This window comes from Mauremys mutica, chromosome 2 (genome assembly GCF_020497125.1).
Source record: "Mauremys mutica isolate MM-2020 ecotype Southern chromosome 2, ASM2049712v1, whole genome shotgun sequence".
NCBI lineage: Eukaryota > Metazoa > Chordata > Testudines > Geoemydidae > Mauremys > Mauremys mutica.
This window is the reverse complement of record NC_059073.1, coordinates 213,294,672-213,313,035: the sequence shown is the minus strand read 5'-3', so window position 1 is coordinate 213,313,035 and position 18,364 is coordinate 213,294,672. Positions and strand designations below refer to the sequence as shown.

Genomic DNA, 18,364 nt, shown 5'->3' with positions numbered 1-18,364 from the left:
ATAGGAGCCACCACCATCTGAGGCATCCCCAGCCTCACCCCCCCCTCTCCTGGCTGCTACGGGTGCCTGAAAAGACATGCCCAGGGGTGCAAGACTCCTCTTGTGGCTTCCCTTTGCTTCCCCGTCAGAAAGTCATTTTTCCACAGGGAAGCAAAGAAATCTGCAGAGGACATGAACTCTGCACGTGCGTAGTGGTGCAGAACTCCCCAGGAGTAAGTAATTCTTCAATGGCACACACCACCCACCCCCAAAAGAAACAAGAGAGTTAAATAGAATAAATCTTACAATCTGAGTTCTATCTTTACACTCTATTCAGCACAAATCCTAGTCCTGAACACATTTCCATTAGACTTACTAATACAATTTTCGGTTGGGCGAAAAGCATAAAGCTGACCATGTAAGGAAGTATGTGAATCAAGAAGGTATATAACATAAGGAGCTTTGAGATACTGATATATTTAACAATCTAAGAGGACTAAAGTTATATAGAAATAAGTGTGTGTATCAATTTAAATTTGACTAAGTAAGAAGACTCAAAATGCCCATCATTAACATTATCTTGCATCCGAACAAGTGGGTATTTACCTATGAAAGCTCATGCTCCAATACGTCCGTTAGTCTATAAGGTGCCACAGGACTCTGCTGCTTTTACAGATCCAGACTAACATGGCTACCCCTCTAATACTTAACATTATCTGCTCACACATGGAGGTTTACAGAATTACTGCTAAGGTAAACTTGGCAGTATCATGAACAATTCAAACAAGTAGTTCGAAATATTGTGCAGTAAAAGAGACATGAGATTTTAAAAGTGATTTACTGACTTTATACAAATATGCATATCATCTAATAATCTGTAGCTTTGTTCACGTTTACCAAATAATTTGAATTCCCAGGGCTACTCTTCAAAAACAGCACTTCATTTTCAATTACATTATTTTAGGTTCTGCTAAGATGGCTGCTGAGATTGTAACAAACTGCATCAGAACAAATCTGATCGTTCTGTACTACTGTTAGTCACAGTAGGCACATCCCCATATAATTAGACTAATGCCTTTTTTAAAAAAAAGAACATAATGAATTTGTATTTTTATACATAATTAATTTAGGTCTCTACATTCTGAATGTTCTTGTTTGTTAATAGAGACCTACATTTGGCTTTGGCAACTGTACTTATCACTGAGCTTTATATCTTCAAAGCACTTTACAAACATGAACTAATCCATCTGTTGGAGGAAGTTACCAGTTATTACCCATTTTACAAAATAGGGAAATATTGATTTGTCCAAGTCACACAGTCAGTGTCAGAGTTGAGGACAGAGCTCAGGAGTTCCTGGCTCCCAAACCTGTATTCAAGTCTTGCTGTCTCTCTCTCTCGTTCAGAACTTTAAGCACATTATTGTGATTTAGCAACTCATTAGGTTAGCTTTAGAACAAAATTTAGTTTCCATTCTAGAAAGAGATCAAGTATTCACTCTCTCTATACACACACACACACACACACACACACACACTTCAATAATAAAATCTAAACCTTCTAGGGGGGAGGAAGGGGAAGCCCCATCACTTCTATATAAAGCTTTTGTTCTGCTCCAAGGATCCACCAGCAATAATACACTGTCAAGAGATAGATGGTGTGAGTAGTTATGCTAGCCACCCCTCTTTCCTCTCTTCCCCCCCAGCATTACAGTGAGGCATGGACATGCAATGATATTTAAACTGTGCACATATTTTAAAAATATTACTAAATTATATTTATGTTCTGTAGTTCAGTACCTTGAAGACTCCCTTGAACTTAAATTACCTCTTCTTTGCTTCACTTACCAAAACATCAACATAGAGAACCCAGCAGTGCTCTCTGGGATTAATACAAAGGGATTTCACGTCTATGGTGCTCTCATTGCTAAATATTCTGTAGAGAGTATTTACTATCTCTGTGGCAAGCTCTTCTCCTCCCCGGCCTTCAAATTCAGGAGTGGCATTTGCTGAACTGGATGAGGGTAAAAGAAAATAGATACTTTTCATATCTAAAGCAGCCTTTATCCAAGGAACCTCAAAACATTTCACAAACAGTAAGCCCATAACATCACCACAAAGGAGGTATTATTTGCGCTTTACAAGGGTAGAAATGAAGCACAGAAAAGGGAAACGGATTACTTGAGGTAACACACAAAATTAGCATCAGAGCTGGCAAAAGAATACAGAAGTCCAGTATCTGTTTTAGTCACCAGACCACACTGTACAGTTCCTTGACATTCTGCAGAAATGTTTAAGACTAATATTAAATTATCTCTGCCCTTCATGATAAAAAAAAAAGGAAATTACAGTAAGTTCCAAATGGTTAACAATACAGCCTGTTAAAGATGAAAGGGACAAAAGACACCAGTGAGAAGAAGGGTGAAAAAAAGACAAGCAAGAGAGACTTGTTAGAATGGCATGACTTTAATTATTGTCTTTACTGGATACTCTGTTATGGGGCTGCTTGCAGACAGCGTCTCATTATCTAAGCAAGCACAGTTTCTGGTGAGTACCAACTGAAGAGTATCTATTTTTTAAAGATCGGAGAATAGCATAAGCCTTCACTTTCCTAATTCCAAAACAAAGGTCAGTTTATGGGCATCCATGCAAGAAGATCCCTAGCTGCCCTGGGTCTTACACACAGCTAAAAATAAAAGGTTTTAGCTAACAAAGGCAGCATGTTTATTTAAAAAAAAAAAAAATCCCCAAACCAACAAACATTCTGAATTTTGTCCTGATTCTACAGAAGGCAAAAACATGGTTGTGCTGTGATAACTGGGCCTATAAGCTTACCTTAATTGTGAACTCAATTGTGGCAAAGTTTACAAAATGTTTCAATCATATAATGATAAATGTTGATGGGAAAAGGTGCAAAAGGGAGGCAGACTGAATTAGCCTAAATAAGGTGGCCTACCAGTATAATTCAAGAACTGTGTTAAGATCATGCCTGGTAAACAAGAGACACCTGGGGCCAGAAGTTATAGAATCATAGGACTAGAAGGGATCTCGAGAGGTCCAGTCCTCTGCACTGATGGCAGGACTAAGTATTATCTAGACCATTCCTGACAGGTGTTTGGAGATTAAGATCAGGTTAGGCAACGATGGAGATTCCACAGCTCCCAAGGCAATTTATTCCAGTGCTTAACTACCCTGACAGTTAAGTTTTTCCCAATGTCCAAGCTAAACAGCCCTTTCTGCAATCTAAGCCCATTGCGTCTTGTCCTAGCCTCAGAGGTTAAGGAGAAATGTTTTTCACCCTCCTCCTTGTAACAACGGTTTTCAAGTACATAAAAGGTTATGTCCCCTCTCATTCTTTTCTCAGACTAAAGAAACCCATTGTTTTCAATCTGCCCTCATAGGTCATGTTTTCTAGACCTTTAATCATTTTTGCTTTCTCCAATTTGTCCACATCTTTCCTGAAATGTGGCACCCAGAACTGGACACAATACTCCAGTTGAGCCCTAATCAGTGCAGAGTAGAGCAGAAGTATTACTTCTCATGTCTTGCTTACAACACTCCTGGTAATACATCCCAGAAGGTTTGCTTTTTTTTTTTTTTTTGGCACAACAGTGCTACACTATTGACTCATATTTAGCTTGTGATCTACCATGACCCCCAGATCCTCTGGGGGCATGGGGCAGAGGGCTCCGTGCACTGCCCTTGCCTGCAGGCACCACCCCCCACAGCTCCTATTGGCCAGGAATGGGAACCGCGGCCAATGGGAGCTTCGGGGGTGGTACCTACAGGTGAGGGCAGCATGCGGCGGAGCCACCTGTCCCACCCAACCCCCAGGAGCCACTGCCAGACATGCTGGCTGCTTCCGGGAGTGGCACAGGGCCAGGGCAGGCAGGGAGCCTGCCTTAGCCCTGCTGCCACTCTGGAGCAGCTTGAGGTAAGTGGCACCAAGCAGAAGCCCACACCCTGAACCCCTCTTGCACCCTGCACCCCAACCCTGTGCCCCCTAACCCCCTGCCCTGAGCCCTCTCCCGCACCCCAACCCCTTGCCCTGAGCTCCTTCCTGCACACTGCACCCCCTCCCACACCCCAACCCCCTGCCCTACTTTCATGGCCCTGCATACCATTTCCTCACCAGATATGGCCCTCCGGCCAAAAAGTTTGCCCACCCATGTTCTACATATTTGCAAAAACATTGCTTAATTATTTGCTCCATTATCTTTCGGGGTACTGAAGTTAAGCTAACTGGTCTATAATAAAGTCAATGAGCTAAAGTTGCTGTGTCGGAAATTAGGCCTAATTGCTGGACAATATGAGAGAATGGGCTATTCTGCCAATCATTCCCTTTGGGGTCCTCAGAAAGAGACTTTGGGGATGGGGGAGCAGCTGCTATCGCAATGCTGGCTGACTAAAAGAATGGGAATGAGCAAGCTTCCCCATCATGGCTGTCATCCCCCATCTCCTGGGATCCCAAAATCTGACATGACACCATTTTCCCTTCATCATAATCCTGAGAGATGTCCTGAGGGACCCAGATGACATTGCTATCTCCACCATCATTGGTTACATCTTGAATAGCACCTGGGACGTGAGACTTTGTCACAGACACACTTGTGCATCATGTGTTCTCCTCCTGCCCCACCTTATATCTTCTTTTTCCTATCTCTCTTCCTTTGCCATCCGTTTAGTAAGAGTCTGACTTAACCAGCTAAGACTGTGTATTTTGCAACATTACTGTGAGCCTGTGACCAGAAAAAGGCAGTTAAAAGCAATGCATCGAACAGTGCAACATTGTACAACTTTGCCTCAGAGTGATAGATAAGACTGTGCTGGGCCTGTGTGTTTCCAGCAGTGAGTTTGCAAGTAAAAGTTAACACCAGAGACAGAAGCTGCATTTTCTATCTTTGCTATTCTCTTCTCTCCACTGTTGTGTGTGTGTGTCTTGTTTTGTTTTCTAGGAAATAGGATCAGACTTCAACAAGAACAGCTCCAGCCAATCTCAACTAAATTTCTCTTTTTTCCACCTAAAAGAAAGCCAGTTATGCTGTGGGGGTCCTTTTAAAAATCTCTCTCGGGGGGTGGTGGTGGTGGTAGAGGAAATAAGGGATGCTGTTAAAAATGAAAGCCTTACTTAATACTTTAAATTTCAAATGCTTTAACTGTTTTTCCTTTTCCTCCCCCTGTCCTTAATAAAAGGCAAGATGTTATTTCCAGATGTATAAATGCCACATTGTAATAAGATTACAATTAATGATGAGCCAAAATTATAATCCCACGCAGAAGAACTATAATCAAATTTAAAAAGAGCCTTATCAACAGAATTATTAAATTACATACCAATAAAGGGCTCAATTCAGCAAATGTATCTCCCATTTAAGTCAGTGAAACCATTCATCTCTAAACATGACTGCAAAATTGAACCCCAATTAAAATTTTGCAGGTCTCATAGTACAGCAGATATAAAAGCTATTTTTTGAAAACTTTGGTTTTTACTTGTATTAACTAGGAGTCAAATGCTGAAATTTTTACTTGGACAACTGTAATAAATGATAGACTTGGAATATGCCTACACTATAACCACTACAGCAATACAGCTGTGCTGTTGTAATGCCATAGCATACACACTCCCCTATACTGGCAGAAAAATCCCTTCTGTCAAGGTAGCTAATCCACCTTGTGAGAGGTAGTAGCTAGGCTGATGGAAAAATTCTTCATTAACCTAGCTGCACCTACTCTGGGGGTTCGGTCGACCTAACCACAATGCTCATGGCAAGACATTTTTCACAGCCTTGAGCAACATATTTAGGTCATTTAAGCGTAAACCAGGCCTTAGAGTATTTGATCTGGATAACTGTGTCGCTGAATTTTATCATAACCTTAATCATTTTATTAATTGCAAGGGACTAAGCTTTGATCTACACCTAGCCACATCACTTCTGAATACATGGTAAATACTGCCACCCTAAGGTCACTGGATATCACAATAGTGTAGTAGCAGAGATGTTTATATTCACTCATTTGAAATACTTTTCCCACTGTACAAATCTCAGAAGTGGAGTTCAGAAAAATGTAATTGTGGAACACACACAGAACTAGCAGGGGCCAAAGGGAGGGTGCCATTCTTATTCTCGAATAATACTTAAAATAAAATCTCCAAAAAGTTAAGAAACAGCTCTCAGCCACATTCTATGAGAATCAAGACTTTCTAGAGAATCCAGTGTAAGGAAGCCTCCATCACAGACTAGGTACCTCTCCATGTCAGCACTCCTGAGGTTATCTGTCCAGCTGTTTCCTCTTGAATAGTTTAGTTTATTTCATCTCTGACAGACTTCTATCCACCTCCCTGTTTCAGGCCTCAGGTAGTTAATAAAAAATTAAGTTTTCATTATATGATTAAATAGGAACATAGGAAGCCTCTAAGGATAATTTGCATATACAGAGATATTAATGAGTACATCATTTATTTGCACTGTACAATTTAGTCTTAAACTAAAAGCAAACTGGGTTTATAAATTTTGGTGGAATTTAACAGCTAATTGCATGCACATCAAAATAAACCTACTTTCCCAATGCATTAAGGTTGAGATTTTAGTTGTGTGGATGTCAAGAAATTCAGAGCTGGGGTTCCCACTGCAACCTCAGATCTGATTCCCTGAACTTTTGTATTACAATGGAGCCTCATTAAATGGTCTCACTACATATGATGTACTGTCTGTAGTTTTACAAAATAAAGTACCTTAAGTAAATGGTCTAGATAGGCACCTGCTTTAAGCTTCTCTCCCCACATCCACAGGCTGGTAGAATTGGTTAGAACATCTTGCCCTCCTTTAAGGAGGCACTCTCATTATTTCCAACAGCAGTGAGCCCCAGACCTCCCCATAACTCTAATGTGCAGACAGCACCCAGAAGTGCTCTCAGCACATTTAGAACTTTGATGAACAAAACTGACTGAAACTGCCAGACATGTGGCATTTGTCTCTGCCAGACTGATGTAGTGAATCCCTCCAAATGAAAGCATGTCTATTCATAAAGAGTTTAAAAAAACAAACCCCAAAACCTAAATGTGATCTTAAAAACAAGTTAAAAACAGTCATCTAGTAATCTATCCCGCCCCTCCTCTCCCCTTCCTTCCTCCTGCTATGACCACTTCCATGACATCAGGGGTTCTCGAAATTTTTAAAAATACATCCCTCCAACCTCTCCTCCCCGACCGCCCACCATTTACAAAATGGGAATTTCCAATGTAATTCCAATGGAACGAGGGCCATTAATATAATTATTCCAATAAATGGGATTCTGCTTTAAGTAAATCAGTCCTTTGATCCTGTTATCTAACTGTGCATAGGCCAGGAACCTTTTAAAAACACATTAATTTCTACAATGTTTTCTGGCCAGTATGTCTCAGTTTCAGCATCAAAGAGTGCTAGTGGAGATAATGACTACACACACCTGATTGCAATGCCATTCACTGAAATTTGGCTCAGCCACCCCACCATCATGATGGAGGAGTGGCCAGGCCAAATGTGAACGATTTGACATGTCCCTCAGGTTGAGAACTGCAGTTTATCTACCAAGCTTCATAGACTTTATGAAGAGAAAAAATAAGTTCTCTTCATACAAACCACAGCACACAATTCAAGCACTGAGATGTCCCAACTGATTGACCTGGGAACAAGAGTGCTATGAGAACTTTAGCCTCCACTCCTTGTGTTTCATTTATCATGAGTTATCGGTATAGTACATGACATATGAGATCTGAAAACAACATTTAAGAGCCTTACTGATGGCTGAACAACAAATGATCATGATATTGCATGAGGACATCAACAGAACAGTCCACCAGCTATAGGATGTTATAGCTAACACACACCTGAAATGGATGTGGTACCTACATTTCCATGCATGTACTAGAGAAATAGGTCTACCAGGAGCTAAGGTGAGTCTTCCTTTCAATCTGGAGAAGCAAATGGCCAGACCTGGGGACAAAAGTATAAATTCTCACCTCCCTCGTTGTCAATTTCATTCTAAACCCAATATCCAGCATGTACTCTGAAAGCGTCATTGTATACAGATTCAACTGTGGTATGGGCTTTTTTTGGTTACTATTTTATACCACAAAAAATGACAGATTATTATAGTCAGAAAACTAACAAGTCAATATTTTACAAAGTTATAAGCAAGAAAACACTTTTTTTAAATGCAGCTATCCTGCTGATGCAGCAGCATTCCAGTGTGTAACAAAGATCTAGGACTTCCAATCCCTACATTGCAGGATGCACAGGCAACTCCATTGCTTTTGGGGAAAACAGAACAAGTTCCAACATCATCAGTGCACCCAAATCGTCCATTCCAAGGAGTGGCACTGTGCATAGTTTAAATGTTCCTCTCCCGGTTCAGGAGAAGATAGACACAGAATAAGGAGATAGAAAAAAAGGGTGGTAGAAGAAGGAAATGGTATTTTCTGAGCAGAAGATAATCACCACATATATCTGGATGGCTAAATCAGCTCTAGCAAACTAGTAAATTTTAAAATCTACAAAGAAGCCAAGAAAGAATCTCAGATAGTAAGCATTATAAGGATGACACAATCAGCACTGAGGAAAAAAAATCTTAATTTGAAAAAATAAAAACCACTGCACCATAAGACTTCTACAATAACAGAGACCCAATTGTAAAATTGTGCACAATTACCACCATCTAGTGGCAGCCTGAAAAAGTGTCATACATTACAACTACACATAAAATACTGGTATCAGCACATTTGGATATACCACACTTTACAGAAAAAAAGTCTTCTGCCAAAAGCTCCACATTTTATTTTAAAAATCTTTCTGGCAACTAGACATGTATGTCCTCTTATGACTTGGGCATTTTGGAACTCAACATTCAGGTCTCCAGAGCCAGGCTCTTACCCTCATGTTGTTACCTTGAGGGAAAACCACTTTACATACAGGAGGTCAACTAGGACTGTCAGTTCAGTACATGCGTCTGACGAAGTGGGTATTCACCCAACTATAAGGTGCCACAGGACTCTGCTGCTTTTTACAGATCCAGACTAACACGGCTACCCCTCTGATACAGTTCAGGGAGAGGTTCTCCAATCATCCTGGCCCTCACATCTGCTTCTATCTCTTTGACAATTATAAAACAGAACCTAAAACTAAACTAATTTAAGAAACATTTGAGGATTTGTAATACTAGCCGCTGATGAAAACAATGCTACAATGAATTTCTGTGGCCCCTTAGGGCACTCGTTACTGGGCATCTCTCCAAACTAACTGATGAACAGCACTGGACATTTGTTAACACACACACAAAACACTCTTGTGGGCAGGTGGTTTCATTCAACACTACTGAATGACAGAAGGAGGGAGAAGGAGGTAGCAGCTCTCAGCCTTAGGCTTTTTTCATTTAGTATTGGTCAGGACCAGCCTTGAAGCAAAAAACCAAAACAAACAAAAAAACAGTTTTGGCCTCTTCAAGTTTTGCAACTCACAGACCAGACCTCTCCCTCTCTCTGGAAGCTGGACCAGATGGGGAAGAAAAAGCTCCCTGCCAGACATTCCTCTACCAGCAACTGCAGAAGAAAAATGAACTCATATGTTCATGTTCCCCTCCAAAAACTGGGCTCTGATCTTAACTTAGATCTTGCAAGTTGGAGAGCCAAAGGCTCTGTGACGTGTGAGATATGTGAATGTAGTACTCCCGCAGCAGTAAAAGCTTTGGGTGTGGTGCAATAAATTAAGTTTTTCTTTTTTAAAACAGAAAAATATGGAATAGCATGAGACTCATGTGATGGAGAGAAGGAGTAAGTGACCAAATCCTGGTGAGGATCATAGAATATTAGGGTTGGAAGGGACCTCAAGAGATCATCTAGTCCAACCCCCTGCTCAAAGCAGGACCAATCCCCAAATGGCCCCCTCAAGGATTGAACTCACAACCCTGGGTTTAGCAGGCCAATGCTCAAACCTCTGAGCTATCCCTCCCCCCCGATCATTGGGGCCAACAACTGAGCAAAATTCGAAGAGGGATTGGCCATTTATATGGATAGCAATATCCAGAGTTTTAATAGTAAATACTCACAAACGTAATTTGGAAGTGATAAAACCTAATTATTCAGGGCAAAAAACAATATTTAATTATTAAAGCTAAGAAAGACTTTCCTAGGTCAGAGGTGAGCAGAAATTACCCATATCGGCCTACTGGAAAGTTTTGTGTTCCCTCCTCTGAAACAGCTGGGTGCTGGCCACTACCAGAGAAAAGATACGGGACTAGATGTATCTTTGTATCTTATCCAGTCTGTTAGTTTCTATATTCTTAGGAGGGGAATGGAATGGAGTAGAACGGAGATTGAAAATAACTGGAATTCCCCACCCCAGGCAATTCTTGCACTTCCTTTATGTACTAAAATCTAAACTATAGAAGACCAGCAAGGAGCCCTATACTTTGGGAAGAACAGTGGTGCTTCCAGTTTGGAGTTAAGAAGTTTACCAAATGTTTACAAATCTATCAAGGCAACCCACTAACACTTCTTTTATTTATATTACAAACAGATTGCCAAGCAGTTAACTCAAGCAGCATCAGTACTTCTATTATCAATGTGGTCTTGGGATGCATTAGGCAAGGTATTTCCACTAGAGATAAGGAGGTGTTAGTACTGTTATACAAGGCACTGGTGAGACCTCATCTGTGTGCAGTTCTGGTCTCCCATGTTTAAGAAGGATGAATTCAAACTGGAACAGCTACAAAGAAGGGCTACTAGGATGATTTGAGGAATGGAAAACTTGTCTTATGAAAGGAGACTCAAAGAGCTTGGCTTGTTTAGCCTATCCAAAAGAAGGCTGAGGGGAGATTGCTCTCTATAAATATATCAGAGGGATAAATACCAGAGAGGTAGAGGAATTATTTAGGTTCAGTACCAACGTGGACATAAAACAAATGGATATAAACTGGCCATCAGGAAGTTTAGACTTGAAATTAGATGAAGGTTTCTAACCATCAGAGGAGTGAAGTTCTAGAACAGCCTTCCAAGGGGAGCAAAAGACATATCTGGCTTCAAGACTAAGCTTGATAAGTTTATGGAGGGGATGGTATGATGGGATAGCCTAATTTTGGCAATTAATTAATCTTTGACTACAAGTATGCCCAATGGCCTGTGATGGGATGTTAGATGGGGTGGGATTTGAGTTACCACAGAGAATTCTTTCCTGGGTGTCTGGCTGGTGAGTCTTGCCCACATGCTCAGGGTTTAGCTCATCACCATATCTGGGGTCGGGAAGGAATTTTCTACCAGGGCAGATTGGCAGAGACCCTGGAGGTTTTTCGCCTTCCTATGCAGCATGGGGCACAGGTCACTTGCTGGAGGATTCTCTGCGCCTTGAAGCCTTTCAACCATGATTTGAGGACTTCAATGGCTCAGACACAGGTTAGGGGTTTGTTACGGGAGTGGGTGGGTGAGATTCTGCCGCCTGCGTTGTGCAGGATGTCAGACTAGACGATCATATTGGTCCCTTCTGACCTTAAAGTCTATGACTCTATCAAACCTCTGACGCAGGGGTTCTTAGGACAAATTACATCTCTACCCCAAAATACCACTGTCCTCGGGAGCCAAAAAATCTTACCGCGTTATAGGTGAAACCGCAGTATATCGAACTTGCTTTGATCTGCCGGAGTGCGCAGCCCTGCCCTCCCGGAGCGCTGCTTTACAGCGTTATATCTGAATTCGTGTCATATCAGGGTAGAGGTGTATTTGGTGGCCTCAGAGTGCAGCCACCAACTCTTGCTCGTGGCCACTCACACTTTTTCCTAAAATACTTAATTAGCTTCAGGAAAAATAAATATGCACACCCAAAGCACTGTAATTTATGTATTACTAGCTACTAAGTCTGCTATGAAAAGTGATATTAACATACATACAAGTAGCACTTTTCACAGCATTCTTACTCAGCCCTGCAAGTCTGGGGACAAATTAAGCCCTGGATGGAGGATTGGGGGAGGCAGTGGGGGGGAAATGGAGCCTGAAGCCCCACGGGGGACAGAACCCAAAGGCACATGGCTGGAATCTGCCTCCCCGCCACTCCCAGGCTGAAGCCCAAAGCCTGAGCCCCACCACCTCTGAAGAGGCATAGCATTCACCAGCTGCCTGCTCCTTCAACATTGTGCCCCAAGTGTCTCCAGAGGGGGTTAGGGCCCAACCCTGGCTGGAAGCCCCAGAAACCAACACCAAGGCAGTGCATCCAGGAGGACCAGAAAGGGAAAGGGGCTGCTGCTTCCCTCCTGCACCCCAATCACAGCCCATGAGGCCATAAAAACAATGAGGAGTCCGGTGGCACCTTAAAGACTAACAGATTTATTTGGGCATAAGCTTACGTGGGTAAAAAACCATTTGTATCTGTTCCGTAATTGAAGTAGGGTTTAGAAAGTCCATCTAACATGCCCCGTGCTCCCACCTAAATGACAGCAAGTGTAACCCTTAATTACACTACGTGGTAACTGTGACAACTCTTAAAGCAACCTGCAAGCTGGGGCTCCTGGACTCCCTCTAGCTCCTTCCATAATCCTGCTCACTGGAAAGCTGTCCGCAGTAATGTCTCATTCATGGTCAAGAAAGTCAGAAACATGCTTAAACATGAACCCTGGTTTCTAGCTCATGGAGGAAATAGGGCTTTACTGAAAAATGCCATTCTGAATGTTATTTTCAAGGCAATTAACTGTTGTATCTCGAATTCACAGGGTTATTGTGTTCAAATAAAAAAAGGACAACTTCTAATTACCATACACTTGTGTGATACTCCCCCCCACCACCTCCCAATGTAACTCCCTTTGATGGACACCTAGCCAGCCAGTTAGCTGTAAAATCCCTCTTGGTCTATTCTCTGCTTGCTTTACCTGTAAAGGGTTAAGAGGCCCACAGGTAAGAGAAGGAGTGGGCACCTGACCAAAAGAGCCAATGGAAAAGTAGAACTTTTTTAAATTGGGAAAGAAACTTTCCCTTTGTCTGTTACTCTCTGGGCTGATGAGACAGGGCAGCAGGAATGCTGTATAAAGCTTGAACCAGATATGAAAATCATCAGATCATATCTAGAACTACTTTTAACAACCCAAAGGTGTAAGTAGATCAGAATGTTTAGCTAAACACGATCAGGTTTATTTCTGTTTATTTTTTAAGGCTTGTAGATCTCCTCTGTACTAACTCCAAATGCTTTTGTTTGCTTGTAACCTTTAAGCTGAACTCCCAAGAAAGCTATTTTGGGTGCTTAATTTTTGGAATTGCTCTTTTAAAATATAGCAAAAGCCTAAGTTCCAAATGTATTTTTTTCCTTTTTGTTTTTAATAAAATTTACCTTTTTTAAGAACAGGATTGGATTATTGATTTCCTAAGAGGTTTGTGCATGTTGTTTGATTAGCTGTGGCTATCAGCCAATTTCCTTTGTGTCTTTCTCAGGTGTGTCTGTGTGAGAAAGGGCTTGAGGTTACCCCACAGGGAGGAATTGCCAAGTGCTCCTTCCTGGGTTAAAAGGGTTGTTGGTTTTTTTTGGCATTTGGGTGGTGGCAGTGTTTACCAAGCCAAGGTCAGAGAGACGCTATAATACAAGCCTGGAGTGGCAAATATTTTTTAAAATCCTTGCAGACCCCCCCACTTCCTACACTCTAAGTGACAGAGTGGGGATTCAGCCTTAACAACTTGAAATCTAGGCAATTCAATAAAAGAAAACAGTTTCAGGTAGCATACCTATCCCTGAGTGCACCTATTATTTTTTTAAATGGATATTCTCTCTCTCATTTTCTTTTTGTCAAAAGTCCCAGAGAGAACAGGGGGAACTAACAAACACCATATAAAGTTCTGTCAAATGCACGAAGAGTAAACAAACCGAAAAAAAATATTTTTCCCTTCTAATCTTTTCCAGTTATAATAATCTTGGGTATTTCAGCAAAAGTCTGCTTACCAAGTTGACACTGTTCCTTTATTTTCTGCTTGTAATTTCTAGAACCAAGCAAAACAGCAACTCTGAAGGAGTAGCAGAGCATTTCCCCAAATTTTACCATCAACTAAAGCAACAAAATAGCTTATTTCTATTATGTAGACCACTACAGCAGGCCAACGGAATTAAGGAATATACTTTAGATAAATAGCTTTTCTAAACACATTAGTCACTCAAAGTATTGGGCTTTCAGTACTCTTCCTTATTGTACCTACCAGTCAACAAAGAATTCAAGGTATCCTTCATTTGGATTCTCCAACTTCGGTGTTCCCATTTCAGCTTTGACTCCTACCAGAATGTCCGTATGTCCCTGTTAAAATACCAGCATCACTCAACCAGAAAAATATTCCACACCACAGCTTGCACAATTTATCCACATAGGGGTCAAGCGGTTATTAATTTTTATCTTTATGTTATCTACACAAACTATTCTGCCAAATAACATTCTGAGCATGACCCAGGATTTTATTTTAATAAATCAAAGCTTTCGAAGAGATAATGTTAAGCTTGAGCACGTTTCCTCAAATAAACCCTGTGTATGTACAAAATTTCTCTATGCTCATAGGACATTCTAAATATCCATGACTTTATAAATTCAGTCCTGGAATAAAATACATATGCAGAACTATTCTAATATCTTGAGCGATAGCCACTGTCTGTACAGTGTTCATATCACTGTCTGTACATACAACAGTGATATGAACACCATGAAGAATTATTTCTCTATTTATTAGTCATACTACTGATTTTACTTTCACAAGTTTAAATGGTGGATTATTTCAGCTTCCCCTGGCCTCAATGTACTTTGTCAATAGATCTCGCTCGCAGCGAGGGCTTGTCTACACTTACAGCACTGCCGGGGTGAAGCTGCAGCACTTACTGAAGACATTACCTACACCAACAAGAGAGTTTCTCCTGTCGCTGTAGGTACTCCACCTCTCTAAGAGGTGGTAGCTATGTTGACAGAAGAAGCCCTCCCATTGACACAGTGCTCTCTACACCGGGAGTTAGATCGGTATGATGCATTGCTCAGTGGTGTGGATTTTCTACATCCCTGAGCGATTAAGCTATACTGACACAAGGTTGTAGAGTAGACCAGGACTGAGTAACCACTCCTTATGGACAGTGTCACAGTTTCAGGCTCACTCCACCTGTATTCCCCCGTCCTACACAGTCCCTTGAGGGCACCCACTTAAAAGTTTTTGGCTCTCAGCCAACATCTCTCGTGGGCAGCGAACTATGTTGCACGCTCTCCTGACCGGAGTTTTAAGGCTGCACAGCTTCCCAGATTATACTATACTATCCCCAACAAGCCAGATGGCCTAACCAGGCCAGTACCTGGCTTTCTTTCCAAAGGCTATGACCAGTATATTGCCTGCAGTTATAAGTTAGCACACAGCTCCTTCTAAGCAAGCATATTTATTCTTAAGGTAAAAGCATTACAGAGAAAACACTTAAAAAAACAATGAGTCCTGATATGCATGCTAAAAGCTCAGCAGAGGTTACCTATTAGTCTTACGGGGTCCTCGTAGGACAAGTCCTTCAAACCCTTCTGCAAGGCATGCTGCCCCCAACTCCCCACCCTTCAGGACAGAAGGTCCTGTCCATTTGCTGGATCAGAAAGAAGGCCTCAAGTCAGGCTCTTTATCCAAAAGTCCCTTCTTTGTCTGCTGGTCTCTGGAGAGTCCAGTTTGAACCAGTATACGTGAGTGTCCCCAGGTTGTAAGCCCTGAGAAATTTCCCTTAATTTCCCCTTTGTTTTTTAGTTGCTGGAGGAGCAGTGGTAGCCCACCCCCATGGAGCAGAACACAATTATACATAAACAATTAATGAAACCCAAAGACACTGCACAGGGTTGGAATATCTGTCACTGATTGTTAGGAGGTGGTGAAAGGGAACAAACAGGAGCTTCAGTTTGTGCCACATATCATTAAAGTCAAGTTTCTGTTAATACTGCGGTGTATATTTCGGATAGTAATTATACATTAACAGTATTCACTTTTTGTGTGTGTATTTTTACGTTTCTATTAACAAGCAAAAAAAAAACCAATAAAAACTTAATACAAATAGTCAAGTGATAAAGTCTGGACTTGACCTACAGCCTCAAAGTCATGATAATTTAGGAGCTTCCACTAGCAATATATAAAAACTCCTTGTATCTGTACTTACAAGCTTCACTCTTGCAGATCCACTTGTGTTTGATACTACATCTGTTTCCACTTCAATACATCTATAGTCTTCACAGCCACGGCCATCTACCCGAAGATCCTCCTAAGCATAGACACCACCAGAGTTTTAAGTGATATAACTGATCCATATTAATAATAAGTCAAATATAAATTTAAAATAATCCCAGATAAAAATGTGCAAGTTATCAAAGCTAAATGGAGAAAAACAGATGGTCTTGTAGTTAAAGTGCTGGAGTACGACTTGAAAGATCTAGGTTTAACTCACAGTTCAGTCACTGACTTCCTGCATGAACTGTAAAATGGAGAGAGAAGGTAATACTATACAATACAAACTAAGCATATAACATGAATATTTCAGTCTTGACCCTGCAACATGCTCCATGTGGGCAGACACCTTTCAGCTTCAGTGCAGCTCCTTATGCATAGATGGAAACCTGTGTCCACAGCTCATTCAGGATCAGGGCCTTAACCTCTTTGAGGCAACAGCTGTGTGTTTGTGTAGCACCTAGCATAATGGGGCTCTGATCTTGGTTGGGGCCTCCAGAGAATACATACATAAATTGATGATGAAGAAAGAATTGGGTAGTTTGAATTGCCAGCCAAAGTTACTGATGCCTTTAAGCAAAATAATAAACTGTCCATACACCTTGTCTTCACCTAAGAGGTTTGTTGGTATAGGTCTACCGGTAAACCCTCCTAATGTAGACATAGTTTATACCAGCAAAAAAGTTATTTTGTGGATAAATAAGCTTTAAGGCAAAAGACATTTTTTTTCTTGATAAAAGCTTGAGTAGACACAGTTTATATCAGCATAAATATGCTGGGCAAAGAAAAAAAAAGGAAAAAAAACCACCCACACAACTATGGGGACAAAACTTTTAAGTGCAGACTAGGCCTAAGATAGCAATTCCAGTAAGAAAAAAAAGTTGGTATAAAATGAAAACATCCTGTAGCAGAAAGGCTATATCTAGGATCTTTCATGGCTTTGTTCTATGTGGGATGTTTAGTGTAGACAGGAGATCAAATCTTACTATCTGTTACATAGATATAAATCCCAAATAACTCCACTGCAGTCAATGGAGCTGTATTCGCAGAAAACCCAAGATCAGAATCTTCCCTCACATGGAGCTGTTAAGTCTGTTTATTTAAGGATGCTGGGTCTAAGCCGGTCAGAGGACAGGTATCTAGTTATAAACAATGGCAAAATAACTGGCTCTCCTGCACCATTGGTTCTATCAAGTGCAATCTACACACAGCGCCGGCTGCAAATCTTTCCTTGGCCAAAAGTGCACAGGGGAACAACGGATGGAGAAATCCTGGAGGACACAACCTCTCAAGGCTAAAATAGTTATTTCCCCTGAAAACAACCGACTGTATTTCATTTTAAACAGCTGGCAATAGCCCCGCCCCCGAGCTAACACGTCCCGTGCTGTCTCGCCCGAGCTGTGTCGGCAGCGGCGACCCGGGACACGAAGGACTCAGCCGCGCCGTGCTCCGCATTACAGGCTCTGCAGGCAGCCGGCTACCAGCAGCGCGGGGGAGGCTGATCGGGGGGAGAGGCCGGGGGGCAGCTGCAGGCAGCGCCGCCCATGCCCCCCCCCACCGGGAACCCTGTCTGCTCCCACCCCCCTCCCCCCGTTACCTGGATACCGTGCACGATGTAGACCTTCTCCGCCTCGCTCAGCACCACGGACGCCATGCCGCGCGCCGGGTTCCAAACACCACCGCGGCCGCCGCCCGGTGATGCCGTCACCAAAACGCGACGAAAACTACCTCTCGCGACGTTTCCTTTCTCGCCATCACCCGCACGCATACGTCATCCAGGTGGTGAGGCCTGCGTGAGGCCCGGCGGGCGCGCGAGCACCGCCTGCCCTGCCCCCTGCCCTCCGCCCTCCGCGGGTGACTCTGAGTCGCGGCCTGGTTGGGGCGCGTGTTACGGACAGAGAGCGGCTGGGCAGCTCCCAGCGTGCGACAAGCCGGGGAGGGAGGGGCTTGAGCCGGGGGAGGGGAAGAAATGTTCCCACGTGCGAATAGTAGCGGTGCAGGGGGGAGTCCCGGATCCCTTGAGTGAACGCGCTACGTGTGTGCCTGTGGGTTCTTGTCTGTGAGCCTGCCGGAGTGCTGCGCTGTGCATGTCTCGGGCATCGCCTGCGTGCATTGGGCCTGGATATGCGGGCAAGGTGTCACCTCAAAGGCACTTCTCTGCGGAGGACCGGATTT

General features: G+C 42.4%; 1 protein-coding gene across 1 annotated transcript in view; it reads right to left on the bottom strand.

Moving 5' to 3' along the window:
* The window catches only part of EXOSC7 (exosome component 7), a 34,378-nt gene extending 16,437 nt beyond the window's left edge, over positions 1-17,941 (bottom strand). Inside the window, exons 1-4 of the mRNA XM_045007591.1 lie at positions 17,787-17,941; positions 16,125-16,226; positions 14,171-14,265; positions 1,825-1,990 (exon numbers count right to left, since the gene is read on the bottom strand). Coding sequence (XP_044863526.1) covers positions 1,825-1,990; positions 14,171-14,265; positions 16,125-16,226; positions 17,787-17,843 — 420 coding nt within the window. The 5' untranslated portion in view covers positions 17,844-17,941. The remainder of the gene's footprint in view (positions 1-1,824; positions 1,991-14,170; positions 14,266-16,124; positions 16,227-17,786) is intronic.
* Between the last annotated feature and the right edge of the window lie 423 nt (positions 17,942-18,364).